This window comes from Copadichromis virginalis, linkage group LG1, assembly GCF_057382275.1.
Source record: "Copadichromis virginalis isolate Kocher_CV1m ecotype Utaka linkage group LG1, C_Virginalis_male_GT1.1, whole genome shotgun sequence".
In the NCBI taxonomy this organism is placed as follows: Eukaryota; Metazoa; Chordata; class Actinopteri; order Cichliformes; family Cichlidae; genus Copadichromis; species Copadichromis virginalis.
In genome coordinates, this window is record NC_140618.1 from 705,068 (window position 1) to 720,230 (window position 15,163).

Here is a 15,163-nt window from a genome sequence, read left to right on the forward strand (position 1 = left end):
AGTGGAGTCGAACCCCCGACCTTCCGATCATGGGGCCACCACGCTTCCTACGGAGCTATCCGTCATGCTGGCCTCCACCAGCATGATGGGCAGCATCATGCTGGTGGAGGCCAGCATGACTGTTGGCTTCACCCTCAACTCTTCAACCACCCTCGTCTTTTCTCCCCTTTTCTTTTTCTATTCCTCTGCTTTTTTGCATAATGCAGGTAATAATGTGAATAAACAAATAAATAAATACAGTGCTCATACTGTCAAAGCTGATGTGCTTGGCACAACAAAGCATGCGGACCATGATTCTGCTTCCAAACGTGCCGGACAAAAAGAGATGACGTTTGGATGACATCATTATGTCGTTAGATGCTTTATGAAGCAATCTGTGGTATCTTAGGTCTTCTGTATCTGTTTGTATCACCCAATATGTGCAGAGATGATCGTTATATCATACTTAATATTAGTGATGGCTAGGGATGGGTACCGGTATCCGTTGCCATTATGGCACTGGTTCTGACATAAACGGTAGTAACCAGACCGAAAAGCAGCGCACATTTCGGTGCTTTATTTCGGTGCTTTTTTTTTCCAGTGATGTCATACACTTTGGATTCTAGCCAATCATTTTACCTTTTCAAGGATAGTAGGCGGGCCCAGGTACGTACGTTCTTTTAGAGCAGAGCTACAGATTAAAAATGCCCAAAGCGAAGCGGTCAAAGTCTGGCTGTACTTCACAGCAAAAGATGCAAACTCAGCAGCCTGCAACAAGTGCTTTAAGGTGATACTGTGCAAAGGAGGTAACTCCTTGAATATGATGAAACACCTGGCGACGCATAGCGTTTTTTTAAAAGCCAAGAAATACACCGTATGTGATAGCTTGCTGCGAGACCTCACACCGTGCACATCTACTGCGCTTGTGGTGCCTGTTATTGGACCCGGAGTTAGCAACATCTCCCAAGAACCCAAAGAGGAGAGTCCTGGCCCCTAGCCCTGCCAGTGTAGCAGAAATGATGAGGATGATGATGCAGCAGCAGCCGTTCCTCTCTGCGTGAGTAGCTTAATGTTGTTCGTGTGTAATTTACGTTGAGTAGGCTAACCACGTTATTACATTAATGCATGTAAGGTGAACTAGCAAACATCATCATAGCTACATGCGGCTGTCTTCTTGTTTGATGGCAGATACTCCCTTCACCCTGGCCAAAAAGGCTAAAATGACCAAACAAAAAGTGGAAAAAAGCTAAATATGAGAGGTTTTTGGACAAAGTTTGTGTTTTTTCCATTGATTAAGCACTGCTTCCAGCCAAGAGTGATACCATATATGCCCCATAGCTGCAGAAAAGGCTAACATTATTATCTTTTTACAAAAAAACAGCTACACATGAGAGGTTTTTGGACAAAGTTTGTGTTCTCCATTCTTTAAGCACCGGTTCGAGCACCGTTTGAGCACCGGCACCATTTCAAAAGTACCGGTTTGGCACTGGTATCAGATAAAACCTAAACAATACCCATCCCTAGAGATGGCTGGTGAATATTAAGTATGACAGTGGGAATAGTGCACTCAGTGTTGTCGAAGGCTGCACCAGCTGTAAGCAGTTGATGGGCCACAGTTTTCTCTGGGATTTAAGAAACGAGTTGAAGTTTGCAAAAGGACCTGCAATTAGTAATGATCTAAACCAGTGGATCACCCAGATGATCGTGACTGACTGATAACGGAGAAGTCAGGGGAGATGACCAGTAGAAACTCATGAAGAGCTCTGGGAGGAATAGTGTCCAAGGGGCAGGAAACAAGCAGAGTAGGTTGAGCCACACTGAACCTGTACGCACTGAGGAATGTAAACTCAAAATAAATAAGTATCTTACGTCTGCCTTTAAAGCCCTTAAAATGAATCAAATCTAAGTGTGTGCGGATGGTCAATGGATGTTCGATAGTTGGTCAATGGATGGTCGATAGATGGTAGATGGACAGTCGATGGATGGTCGATGTATGTTCAATAGATGGTTGATGGACGGTCAATGGATGGTTGATGGATGATGGACAGTTGATGAATGGTAGATGGACAGTTGATGGTAGATAGATGGACGAGTGATGGATGGTTGATGGATGATGTATGTTCAATAGATGGTAGATGGACGGTCAATGGATGGTTGATGGATGTTCAATGGATGGTTGATGGATGCTCGATGGATGGTCAATGGATGGGCGATGTATGTTCAATAGATGGTTGATGGACGGTCAATGGATGGTTGATGGATGGTCGATGGACGAGTGATGGATGGTTGATGGACAGTCAATGGATGGTCGATGTATGTATGTACATCTTTCAGCGCAGTTTTTAAAACCTTAAACCTGGTCTCGTGGTTTGCCCAGACACTGAACGTTTTAGGGAAGAATGCTTCTTCTCATTTCATTTTCAAACACTTAAAATGAAACGAGAAAAATTTTGACGTAGACATGGCTAACCCACATCAGATCTAAGAGGCAGACAGTGTTTGATGGGAGGCGTTTGGGAGGAAGAGATTTCCTTTCACCTGTCAGCCACACTGGGTATTTGAGTTTTTCATTAAATTGAAAATTGAAACATTCAGCTGGAAAAGTTTAATCAGGGAGGGACGCTGCAGTATCTGAACATCTCTTCATCGCATGTATGAAAAATAATCTCTCTGCATTGAACTCCTAACATCCACCTGGTCAGCAAATGGAAAGACTGTGTACAGGTGTACGAGAAACAGTAAATGGTTTTTAAATAATCTGCTTGTTTAGTGAGCGGACAAAACCAGCCAAACCAAATGGTTACTGAAAGCTGGAGTAAGTTATTGTGTTACACTCACTCAAAAAATTATTATATATTTTTACCCCTCAGTAAACATGTGAGTAAAATGCAACTGAAATATATAATATCAAAGTTTATTTATTCCAGTAATTAATCATTAAAGTTTATTTGATATAAACTGACTGCACACGAGTCAAGGAAATTTATTTTACCACGATTCATTCAAAGGAAATTTTTTCTCAGTACTTTTACATGTAATTAAATTACCAAAAGCCAGGGTTTTGGGCAGATTTTTTTGTGCTGTGGCCTAAATCACCCTGATATATTAGAATTAGAGAAAGACCTGAACTGTTTTAGCAAACATCTGAGCTTTTTTTGACGCATGTGAGACAGAGTGAATATTTCCTGTTTTGCAAAATGAATATATTTAATAATAAAAATGAATTATCCGGGTTAGTCTTCGGATTTTGGTCGTGTTGTGTCTAACGGCGACTGAGACCTCAGGGGGTTCATTTAGGCCTGTGATGGAGCCCCGGTGGTCCCTGAGCATGGCTTTGAGAAACCCCCCATGTTTGCAAGCGGCTCAGTAATGGAGCGCAGTGGCCTGAAGTCTGTCCTAATGACTGTAACACATGTGCGTCTGGCTCTCAGCCCTCTCATTAACGTCACTGGACACTGTATACTCTGACTGTGTGTGGATGATCTCATCTCCTCTCAGAGTGCTCCGCCCGTGGCTGTGGATGTGTCTGTATTTACGTGCGCACCCACTCACGGCACTGGTGCGGACGCTGTGTCGAGGAGGCCGCTCGTACCCGGAGACAGCGATCGCGTCTCCTGCAGGAGCTCCATTCATGTTTTAATGTTTTTCTCAGTGTTCCACTCCACAGTGAAAGGAAACAGAAATGTTTCTGTTTCCTTTTGTTTTGCTTACAGATGTTGAAGCTCCACTTTATGAATATGTGTGTGTGTGTGTGTGTGTGTGTGTGTGTGTGTGTGTGTGTGTGTGTGTGTGTGTGTGTGTGGTAAACAGGGTGGCTTGCTCTGTGGAAGAAGGAATTTCCCCCAGCAGTCCCCATCAGTAATAGTGCCTGTAATGAGCTGCAGCTGTCAGCCTGGTTTCTGCACACACACACACTTCCACAGAAAACACACACTCGCAGTGAGGAGGAAGCAGTGAGTCACTCAGCGGTGCGCCGTCTTACTGTACGCTGATAAAAACAAAGTCATCAGACACACAAACTCTTCCTGAGAAATACCTGCAGCCAAAAATATCCTCACCGCACTGCCGTAAAAACACACATTTTCCTGCCTGTTCTCCATTGTGTGTGTTTGTGTGTTAAATGTTTTAACGTCGCTTCATTTTTTTACCTTTTAGCGTGAGCGTTAGAGGAGTCAGAGTGACGGCTCGGCGGCTGCAAGGACACAAAGAAACGCTTCAGATGATTTTCCTCCTCTAACGATCCTCGTGCAGCGAGCAGATTCTCATTTCACTAAATTTTTAATTCTCCGTCCTGCCAGAAAAAAACCCAGCACAGCTGACTGAAACGTGCTCTGAAGCAAGGACGCGTCTCTGCTCGGCCGACAGGAAATCTGAATGAACGCGTCCCGTCCTCTCTGAGTTTCAATCGAGTCCAGTTTATCCAGTTTGATTTTTTTAAAAACAAGTCAAAATTTGAAAAAAAAAACAAATGCACCTCTGCCACCAATAAACCAGAGACAAACAACGAACAATATCACTTTTAAATATTTGTTAATATGAAAATACAGTTTTTCTCTCATATGTCTGGCAAGCAGGAGGCTGAGACTGGTGGTGTATTTTTCTGACTGGTTTCCAGTTAGAGCAGGGAGAGAATCCCGGGAACACAGATCCATATGACACGAGCAGTAACCTCTGACCCCTGTCCACGACTGAGAGGGACACCCAGCTTCATCCTCAAGACCTGCTGCCTCATTTTTATCACTTTTCTTTGCATTCATAAAAATTCATGTTCCTGGGGGAGGAACCCTCCGCCCAGCAGCAGTTGTGAAGCTGAGATGTGGAACGGCGAGGAGCTTTTAAAAGCTGCCGAGGGGTTTAACAAGTTCCCAGTTTGTTTCTGATCAGGTCTGTTAGAAAAAGCCTCTCTGAGCGCCGCTCGAGCATGCTTCCCCCGATCGTGGGGAGCATTTTTTCTGTTCTCAATGCCGAGTTCACAGTTTGGATTTGTGGGGAATCATCTGAAGGCTTCAGCCTGACCTGCACCCTCCCCCCAACAAACCAACATAAAGATGATGAAGACGATGAAGACGATGAAGACAACGATAAAACTTCGAGCGGCGACTTTGTGTTCCCGCTGAGCCTCGGCTCGGTTTGCGACCTACCCGGCCCTCCGTCTGTGACCTCTGCCGGGTTTTATCTGGTTCCAGTTGAACGTTGGAGATCAGACTTTAATTTTGAAGGCGCAGCGCGGGACAGTGATGAATAGGCTGCATCAAGGAGGGCTTAAATTACCCCACTCCCTGGTGGCAGCACTGACCAGAGGAGAGCAGAGGGGTGTGTGCGTGTGTGTGTGGTGACCTAATAACAGCAGACAGAGAAAGAAAGAGGGCTGGTCAGCACTTGCCCCCTCAACCCTGCTAGCTCCGCAACTCACCCACAGAGGAAGAGGAGGAGTGAGGACAGTGTGGGTGGGGGTGTCTGTGTGTGTGTGTGTGTGGGGGGGGGCTACCTGCCCCTTCAGCTCCTTCTGTGGGAGTTAGGGAGCTCTCAGGTGGAGAGCCTGTCCTGTTTTGGTTTCATGCAAATGTGATTTTTTTCTCTTCTCTGTAAAATAAAAGCACAAGCTTGCCAGGTTTCTTTTTTTTGTCTTTTATTTTGGAGGCGGCGGCCGAGACGGTGGGATGAAGCAGCTGGTCTCAGACTGCGAGGGGCCTGCAGAGATTATTGGTCTCATTTTTAGGAACAGATAACGAGAGAAATTCCATCTGTGCTGAATTTAAGTTTCCTGATTTTTAACCATTTTACTGGAAAAATGTTTGCAAATGGATCTACCAGAAACTGATCAGTTTACTAGAAGATCATTAATAAACTGATCAATTTGATTTCTGTGTGAACATTAAAATTATTTTCAGTCTTTAAAAATATCAACAAACTGTGTTTGAGTCATTTTAAACTGTGAATACTAAAAAACTGCTGAGAGTTTTGATTTTGGATGTCAGTTTAAGTGAGCTCAGAGCTCCGTGAACACTTTCGTCCGTTGTTTTTATTCATGTATCATTTTCACCCAGCTCACAAATCTGTGTGTGTGTGTGTGTGTGCGCGCGCGCGCGCGCGTGAATTAACAAAACAAACCCATAAAAACGTCACCTCCATCAGTGACCCCGGACAGGTTTCTGAGTTTTTGCGTTGTTTTAAAAAAAGAACAAACTGGAATCTGCGCAAAAACTGCGTAAAATCCGACCCGTACACACACGCGCACGCAGTAAGGCGTGTGTGTCGGTTTTCCCCGCATGCTTAAAAAACCATTAAAAAACTTTTCTGTCTCTAACTTTGAAAATCATTTCCTGTTTTCCAAATAACTGCGGATGTTCCGCACATTTATGCCGCATTTTTTCAGAATAAATCTGTCACGTGCACGCGCAGCAGAAAAGGCTGCGGACATCTGACGTTTCCTCACAGATGAACCCGCCGCGATACATGTCCTCACCCCCCCTCCACAACAACAATAGTAATGATTATTATCATTATTATTATTATAGTTATAATAATTATCATTAATATATTTAATAATAACTATTATTCTAATAATAATTATTATTATATCAATAATTATAATTATTTTATACTGACATTATTACTAATATTATGAATAATTTTAGTATAACAATAATTATTGTGATTGTTTGTATTATTGTAATATGTAATTAATATTATTCTTTTTTTTTGTTGTTGTAGAGAGAGGAGCAGGCAGGCGGCTGTGCGGCGCGCGCTGATGTTTTCACGTGAAACAAAAAGTTTAAACCAAATTAAAAATAAATAAAAGTCCAAATTTAAATGAAGCTGCTGAGAAACTTTAAAATCAGAAGAAAAACAATCTGAAAAAATTACTTTGATTTCAACATCTCACACACACACACAGTGCACAGAATCAGCTAACATCTGTGTGCACATCTGCCGCAGTTTGACTTGCAGACTAAAAGTACCTTTAAAAGTGTTAAGGCTACGCTTTCTACAAACACACAGCTGATCGGAGTAATCAGATTACTCTCAAACATGTGAAATATCTTTGAATAAAATCTAAAAATGTGTTTGTTCGCTTTCAGTTTGGTCACGTGAGGGTTAAACTTTGTTTCCCTCATAAACACGCGCGTGTTTAGTGAGTGTGTGCGTGTGTGTGTGTGTGTGTGTGTCCTCTCCGCGTGGCTCCGTGTTTCTCTGATTCACAGAAGAAGAAACGCAGCTTTGATTTCCCAAAGTGGACCGTGTCAGTCAGCGCGTGCGCGTAGTGGGAGTGGTGTGTGTGTGTGTGTGTGTGTGTGTGTGTGTGTGTGTGTGTGTGTGTGTGTGTGTGTGACACTGATGGATGCGCCAATGGAGAGACGGACAGATGCTGGGGCGGATCTAACGGAGCAGCAGCAGCTCGCGCTCAGTCCGACACACACTCGGAGCGCGAGCCGCGGAGAGCGCGCGGGCACACACGGGACACTCACCGGGTCTGCGCGAAGATCCGAGCGCCGGAAAACCTCCTCCTCCAAACTTTGCTCTCGTCCGCGAGCGGCTCCGCGCCTCCTCACCGTGGCCTCACCTGAGGGAGCTCACCTGCGCGCGGACACGGCTCCTTGTTCTAGCAGGAGCGCAGAGGGAGGCGCTCCTGGGCAGAAGGAGCAAGTCTCAACGGCAGCCCGAGCCTCCTCCTCCTCATGCACATTATTGCAAGCAGGGAGATCCAATCAAGCACGCATCTCATCGATTCACGCGCACACGGTGAGTGAGGGACTTGTCTTCAGCGGATTTTTCAAAGCGGACAAACACCTCCTCCGGTCCTCCGCTCCTCCGCTCCCGGTGCAGAAGCAGTTTTATCTGGATGTTTGTTCCCGCTCTGAAGAAGTGCGCGTGATCACCGGGAGGCACGCGGCGAAGTCCCAGCCCGCAAAGTAAGTGTGTGTGTGTGTTTGTGTGTGTGTGTGTGTGTGAGAGAGAGAGAGAGAGAGAGAGAGAGAGAGAGGGAGAGAGGAGGTCGGGAGGAGGGAGCTACGTGACGCCGCTCAGCGCGGAGCTTGAACCGGAGACGAAGCGCCGCTCAGTGCGCGCGCGGCAGGTTTGCGGACTTTGACTGACGCAGTCCTCCGGTCTGTCCTCCGGTTTTGTCCCCGCAGCTCGCCTGTTGCAGCTCGGACTCATCGGCGACTCAAGAGGCGGAGCTGCTCCTCCTGCTGCTGCCGGAGCGGCGCGCCGAGGCTCGGCCACGGACCGGGACTCCCGCCGGTCTTCCGTCACCTCTTTAAATCTCCTTTCTGCAGTTTTTGCCCCCCCCCCCCCCCCCCCCCCCCGCTCCCCACGCACCCTCCCCGCTCTATGCGGGAGTCCTGAGAGCAGCGGGGGGGCACATTGCCGGAGCTCCGCGGAGCCCCCGGGCTGCCTCGGATCAGCGCCGACTCAGAGCGACTCTCCGCCGGACTCCTGAGCCGACATGCCGCGGAGGAAGCAGCAAGCGCCGCGGCGCGCCGCAGGTAAGCCCCGCTGTTTGCCCCCCTCCGCTAAGCAGCTACTTTTCATTAATATTTCCCCACTCTCTCACACACACTCGTTCTCTCACACACACACACTCCAAACACAAACACACACACTGTCATACACACACACTCTCACACACACGCGCTCTCACGCACACACAGCATCTCTAGTTAAAAACAGACAGCTGGATTTATTTTTCAGATTTTTACCGTTTTAACCCAACGTGTGTTTGGAGTGTGTGAGAGTTTATTTTGAGTAAAATATTTTTATTTTGACACACACACACACACACACACACACACACACACACACACACACACACACACACACACCTGTAGGCTGCATGTTCGATGAAGTGAATTTTCAGAATAAACCTTCAGCTCTTCACACATGTGACCATCAGCTTCCAGCAGAGGTCAAAGGTCAGTATGAGCTCTAGGAAAAGGTTTGGTCGGGCTCAGTGTGGACCCAGCACCTTGGGTCTGCCGACTCCAATGGGTTTTTTGAGGATTACCAAATAACCGACAGAAAACAAAGTCAGATTTATCTTGTTCTTTTTTAGTTGATGGATTTTTAAAACATTTTTCTCATTTTTAGTGTCGTCATATTTCTGAGTTTCTCGTTGTTCCTCCGGCCGTCGATTTATCCTCGATAATCGGGGGCCGGTCATTCCCGGCCCTCAGATTTTTCCACCTCTGTTTTCTTTCCCTCCTCTTTCAGTTTCTGGGAAAGACTTCTCTCCCCAAGTAAAGATTAGTTCACGGGCTGCAGAGCGAGGAGGGAGTGATGCTGGAAAAGAGCTTAATGGACAGTCGCCATCTTTGATTTGACGCCTGATTGATCACCCGTCACCCGACCGGGCTTTTGATCTGTTCATTCCCAATAATCTCCTCCTCCTCCTCCTCCCCCCAGACAGGCTGAAGTCACGTCGACCTCACAAACTTCAGCGCTCACCTCGTTCTGTTGTTAGCGCTCAGCTTAACATCTTGCTGAATCACAGATCATTTTACGATGACCTTTAACCTTTGGTGTTTGGCTTTAACTGGAGGATTGCTGAGCGCGCACACACACTGTGGTGTTACAGATGTGAGGCTTTGCTTCATATTTGATTCAATCGTCTGAACGCTGACAGCCACATTCATCAGAGGCTCTTATGGTCAATCAGTGCTGGGGGGTGGGGGGGTAATGGACATGCCGGGAGGGGTTAAAGCCGCGGATGGATGCAGAAGCTAAACGATGGATTTCTTTCTTGAGAATAAACGTGCCTGCTGAAGGAGGAGCTTCATTTCAAACTAGCAGCCACGTCCTATTTTTTCTCCTCCTCTCCTCTCCTCCTCTCCTCGTCCTGCAGCTGCGAGCTGAGCGGTTTTGGAAGATTGAGTTTGAGAGGGTGATGTCAAACTGGTTGCCGTGTGGTGACAGAGTTCTGGGAGGATGATTCGGAGTTTTGGGCCGAGGAGCCTGCTTTTCCTTCGGCGTGTTCCGCCGTGACGCTGATCTGTTCCCTGAGCAGCACGTGTGCTCAGGACACGCTTGTCTGAGGTGAAAGTTTGGTCGTGCACGCCACAGCAAGCTCACAGCACGCGCTCCACATGCGCAGACTGTTTTTACTGGACGCCATGTTTCTCATCTAAAAGCACATTTGTGTGTTTCCGTGTCAGTGTGAGGATGTTCAGAGGATTGTTCCTGCAGGCCAGGGCGGCGCGGTGGCGCAGCAGTTAGCGGCGTGGCCTCACAGTGAGGAGGTGAATCTGATGCTCCTTCTCTCACTCACATTTTCTCTTTGTAACCAAACCTTGCCGTTTTCTTGGCGTTTACATTTTTGAGTCTCTGCTGAGCTCTTCTGAACATTAGACCCGTTTCTTCTCCCCTTCACCACCCGACACACACACACACACACACGCTTCCTGCCGTGGTGACGGAGCGCGCTCAGCTGTCTTAAGAGGAGTTGTTTTGCCAGCTTCATTAGCGTTGTGCTAATTAGCCGAGCAGCTGATGGATCTGTGACAGGCCTAATGATTGGAGATGACAAGCTCCGCACATTGTCACGCTCGCCAATTAGCTCTCCACCATCGCTGGATTTAATCAACATGATCGTACGCCGTCCTCGTTTGCCTCCCGTCCACCCCGCCGCCGGTGAGGGTTCATTCGAGGTGACCGTCCTGAGCAGGAGGCTTTATTTTTTCCGAGCTCGTGACATCAGCGGGCTTTTGTCCCCAAGCTTCAAAGTCACACTTCATTGTTCTCACACAGGAAGTTCCACCATCAAACAGCACAGCGCCGTTATTTATCCCCAAACAAAAAAACGCCATCATCAGTGAGGCGCCTGCACGTCTTACATTTGAATTACAAGTCCTCACACACACACACACACACACTCGTGTGAGGACAACAAGTCTTAGTTCATAGGAGTGTGTGTGCGTGAGTGTGTCATTGTCTCCGTGATGTAACGAGATCCATCGTTAAAGTTCAGCTGGTTGAGTTTGTTTAAAGTTTTAATGATTATCTTCCAAACTGCAGCTTTTCATCATAATTCGGTAAAATCAGGTGACGATGAGGCTGAAGATCATGTGACTCGTGATGTTATGGGTGAGCTGATCACTGTGAGGCTCAAACGGAGGGAAGGTTGGCGCTTTCCTCGGTGTGCGACGTCTTTCAGTAGAAACGATTCAGAGACTTTTTGAGCTCCAAAAGTCACGTCAAGGTTTGTCAGATGATCTTTGAGCTCTGGTTAGTCGTAGAAACATGCCACTCGTCTCTGATTTATTTCACCTGTTAGTGAACAGCACACACACGCACACAGACGCACACACAGACACACACACATGGCTGCTGAAGACGCTCAGGTATCAGAGGTCGGCCTTTTTCCTCGGGTTAAGGAGATGTTCACGAAGAACCCCGCGCCGTTTTCGTGCCCATGCGCTCAGCTGCTGCATGTTCGGTCGCCGGTGAACCAACACGGGCCACACGCACGTTTTCCCTTCAAACGAAGCTGCTCCGGGTCTCTTCATCTCTGGAACCGCTGATGACTGTTTTCTTCTTTTGACTTTGTTAAAATTAGATTTTAAGCAAAAAACCTGAAAATGCCAGACGTATACCACGACTCGGATGTTCGGCGTCCTCGACGGCTCGGCGGACGACTGCAGCAGTTAGAATAATAAAGTGTTGCGTTCTCAAACACAAACTGTTGAGCTGGTTTTTTGCAGGTCTTAGAAAACAATGTGAGGAAGGAAGCCTGTCTCCAGCCGAGCGGCACTTTCCTGATGTCACAGAGTTAAAGTGGGAGTGGCTTCCACCGCCTGCTCCAACATGGCCGATCTGCAGCAGCTTCAAAAAAGGCCGTAAAAGGATTTTTAAGAAAACACGATCTGATCACGAACCAGCGTTATTCTGGTGACTCGATATCTGAGGGTCTTTTTCACGTCCGGCCTGCCCTAATCAGGCGGTAACCACGGTAACAATGCTACAAACTGCTACATATGGACATTTGATCGCTGTTTCACAGTCGTTACGATGTTTCCACGTCATTATTTGTTTGACTCGCACACTGTGATTGGTTCCTTAAAGCTGTGATATTATTGGTTCCCCAGCCTGCAGGGCGCTCACTCGTACGTAACCTCGTCTACAAACCGTTCGATTCAAATCTCAACAACAGTCACCTGAAGGTGTTTATAAAGTAAAGACCTGGCAATCAGAAATGGGAAGCAAAGAGACATCCATCAGAACAAGGATCATGGGAATCCCCCGGCAGCCTACGTCTATTGCAGCATAACTAAGGGAGGATTCAGGGTCACCTGGTCCAGCCCTAACTATATGCTTTAGCAAAAAGGAAAGTTTCAATCTTAAAGGCAGAGATAGTGTCTGTCTTATGGTGAATGTGAGTGGATCTCAGCTGAGAGGACACATCTGAAACCAAACAGGAAGTGTCACCATCGTGACACCATCAGTTTCAGGCGGAGAACTTAGAAGTTTACCTGAAAAATAAAAAGCACATTTCCGGAAAAATAAGGAAATGATGTGTTGTGCACAAAGAGAAGGACCCAAAGCAAAGCAGGTTTGGTGTTTTTGTGGTTCTCAGACTCAGAGACGTAGCCCTAAAATTTGATCTTTATCTGGAGTAAATATATGAGGTCAGATGAGCTGTGAGGTCAGAGACGTGTACGGGAATACGCCACGGTCTCTGAAGCTCGTTCAGCGTGAGGCTGGAACACCAAGGCCGTCGTCTGTGACCCGCTGCGGTTAAACTCGGCCCCTTAATGAAGCGTTTGAAGCTGGCGGATGCTGTGATTGTACCGTAGTTAAATATTGGATCACAAGGACGGACAGGAAGCCATTGACACTGTAAAGCAGATTATGCGCACAGGCGGGAGGAAGCAGAAAGGAACGAAGAAGCCGGCGAGCAGACAAACGACAGTCACGGGGGGTCCCCCCATTCCTCCAGGATAAGTGGCTGATGGTTTCTAAACAGTGTTTCTTCTCCTTCTCTCTCACAATCCTCCGTCACGGCTCCCATTAGGTTGACAGCTGTCAATTAGCCTCCCTTGGTCTGGCGCTCTGCACTTTATTGCCGGCAGTTGATGCTGTCATTCGCTCCCAGTTTCGCCTTGAGCGTTATCACGAGCGCTCAAACAGTCGATAGCTGATGCATCAGCAGTTATTTCTTAAATTGGCTCACAAGGCTGCATCCGCTCCTCCTCATTTCTTCTCCCCCCTCTCCTCTGTCTGTCTGCTCCCTGCTCACCTCCTCTTCCTCTCCAAACACCCTGGTGTGTGTGTGTGTGTGTGGGGGGGGGGGAGTCAGAACAACAGCAGCTAAAACATCAGCAGTGTGTGTTTAAAGGGAAATCGTTTTCATTCTTGAAGCGACACAGAGAAGACGTGACGGAGGGAAGAATGACAGGTGTGTGTGTGTGTGTTCAGGATAAACAAGGTTTCTGTGACACACACACACACACACACACTGGTCTCACAGATTATTACTGAGACAGCTACACAGCCTGCTTTGAGATTTTCTTTGCTCCCACGCTCTTCATCACAGAGGGTTCCTAATCATCGTCATCATTTCCCTCAAACTCTGAATGATGCTTTGAGTCTCTTTAAGAAGCTCGGCCGTTCCTCTCCAACTGCTGCCTTTATTTTTACGGCCCGTTAGACTTCCTGTCATGCTCAGGAGACACATCGAGAGACGAGAGGCCCAGTTGGAGGATGAGTTAGTGTTGAGACAAGAGTTAGTGTTGAGACAAGGTGTGTGTGTGTGTGTGTGTGTGTGTGTGTGTCTGTTTTGAGTGTCATCTGGGCTCAGCTCCAGGTCTGGTTTCTTCTTACCCTCAGTGGGGGTTCCCTTTATGTCTGCGAAATGTGTGTGTCCTTCGCTTTCCCACGGAGGCTTTGGCCTAACCCAGACGAGACTGGCAGCCATCAGTCTGTGTGTGCGTGCGTGCGTGAGTGTGATGAAAGGCAGGAGAGCCGGCAGCGAGGACCCGTCTGAAGGTCTGGTAATCAGGGCCAGCCTAAGCTGACATCCTCCTCAGGCTGACAGGGCCTTCCTCTTCAGTCCACAGACACACACAGATCAGAGCCTCTGAAAGTTTTGATCTGAGTGCCGTGTTTGTGAGCCAGCACTGAGCTGAAAGCAGGCAGGAAAAGTGCAGCAGAACTTTATTTAACTTTAAACTTATTAATATATCAAATTTATTGAGCTTTAACCTGCAATCAGGTCAGAGGGCAAAGGTGAACCTGCTGCGAGTTTTACTTTCTTACCTTGTTGGAGGGCTTTGATCCTCCATCAAACAGAAATCTGTACTCTTTCAGATTTCGTCCCAGAACAGATCAGCAGCTGTGGAGGACGTCCGATCATTGTTATTCCAGTTTCGTCCCTTTAAGAGTGATTCCAGGCTGTGGATACAGTTTCTTTGTCCGACAGTGTCTCCACCACGCAGTGTTTCGCATCCTCTCTGAGGATGAAGCTTGGGTCGTTCACAGACGGCCAGTTTTGGTCCAGAGTAGCTGATCACTTCCTGTTTGCGGGTTTGTCTTCGGGCTCTGCTTCTTTTTTTTTTTTAGTTTTTAACCATTCAACATCCCAGAAAACCCCACTGTACGCTCAGAGCGCCACACACAACGATCTGCATGGAGCAGATGAGTGTGTGTGCGTGTGTGTGTGTTTGTGTGTGTGTGTGTGTGTGTGCGTGTGTGTGTCTGTGCGTGTGTGTGTGTGTGTGTGTGTGTGTGTGTGTGCGTGTGTGTGTGAGTGGAGGCAGGTGAGAGAGAGAGAGTCGTCCATGCTGAACGCAGGGAGGGGGCGAGGAGGAGGAAGGCTGTTTTATTTTCTACTGTGAGGGCCTGTTGCTAATTAATGTTTCTTGGTCGGTTTCTGTCGGAGCTGAGTAATGTTTTTGATCTTTATGCCTGATAACTGCATACCTAATGAGATTTCAAAGCTGGTGGAGATGGGAGTTGCTGCTCCCTGCAATTATTGACAGATGCCTTTTCTCCGCCACTGGCTGCCGCGCCATAAATCCTTCCTCAGTAATGAGCTTGAGAAGTGCCACCCTGCCAGTGAGCTAATGAAACCGAGCAAGGGGGGCCGTGTGTGTGTGTGGGGGGGTGCAAAAGAGTGCATCACACTCCTCTGACACATTTTTTTCTCTTTAAATGCACTCTGCAGATGTCAGCCACCTCGGCTGCCAGA

At 47.4% G+C, this 15,163-nt stretch overlaps 1 protein-coding gene and 1 long non-coding RNA gene across 2 annotated transcripts in view; one reads left to right on the top strand and one right to left on the bottom strand.

The window, feature by feature from the left end:
• The window catches only part of LOC146718033 (uncharacterized), a 34,791-nt gene extending 27,279 nt beyond the window's left edge, over nt 1-7,512 (bottom strand). Inside the window, exon 1 of the long non-coding RNA XR_014921442.1 lies at nt 7,449-7,512. This is a non-coding gene — a long non-coding RNA (uncharacterized LOC146718033). The remainder of the gene's footprint in view (nt 1-7,448) is intronic.
• Nucleotides 7,513-7,836: 324 nt separating this feature from the next.
• Nucleotides 7,837-15,163, top strand: part of tshz3b (teashirt zinc finger homeobox 3b) — a 28,816-nt gene continuing 21,489 nt past the window's right edge. Inside the window, exons 1-2 of the mRNA XM_085463822.1 lie at nt 7,837-7,892; nt 8,115-8,468. Coding sequence (XP_085319948.1) covers nt 8,429-8,468 — 40 coding nt within the window. The 5' untranslated portion in view covers nt 7,837-7,892; nt 8,115-8,428. The remainder of the gene's footprint in view (nt 7,893-8,114; nt 8,469-15,163) is intronic.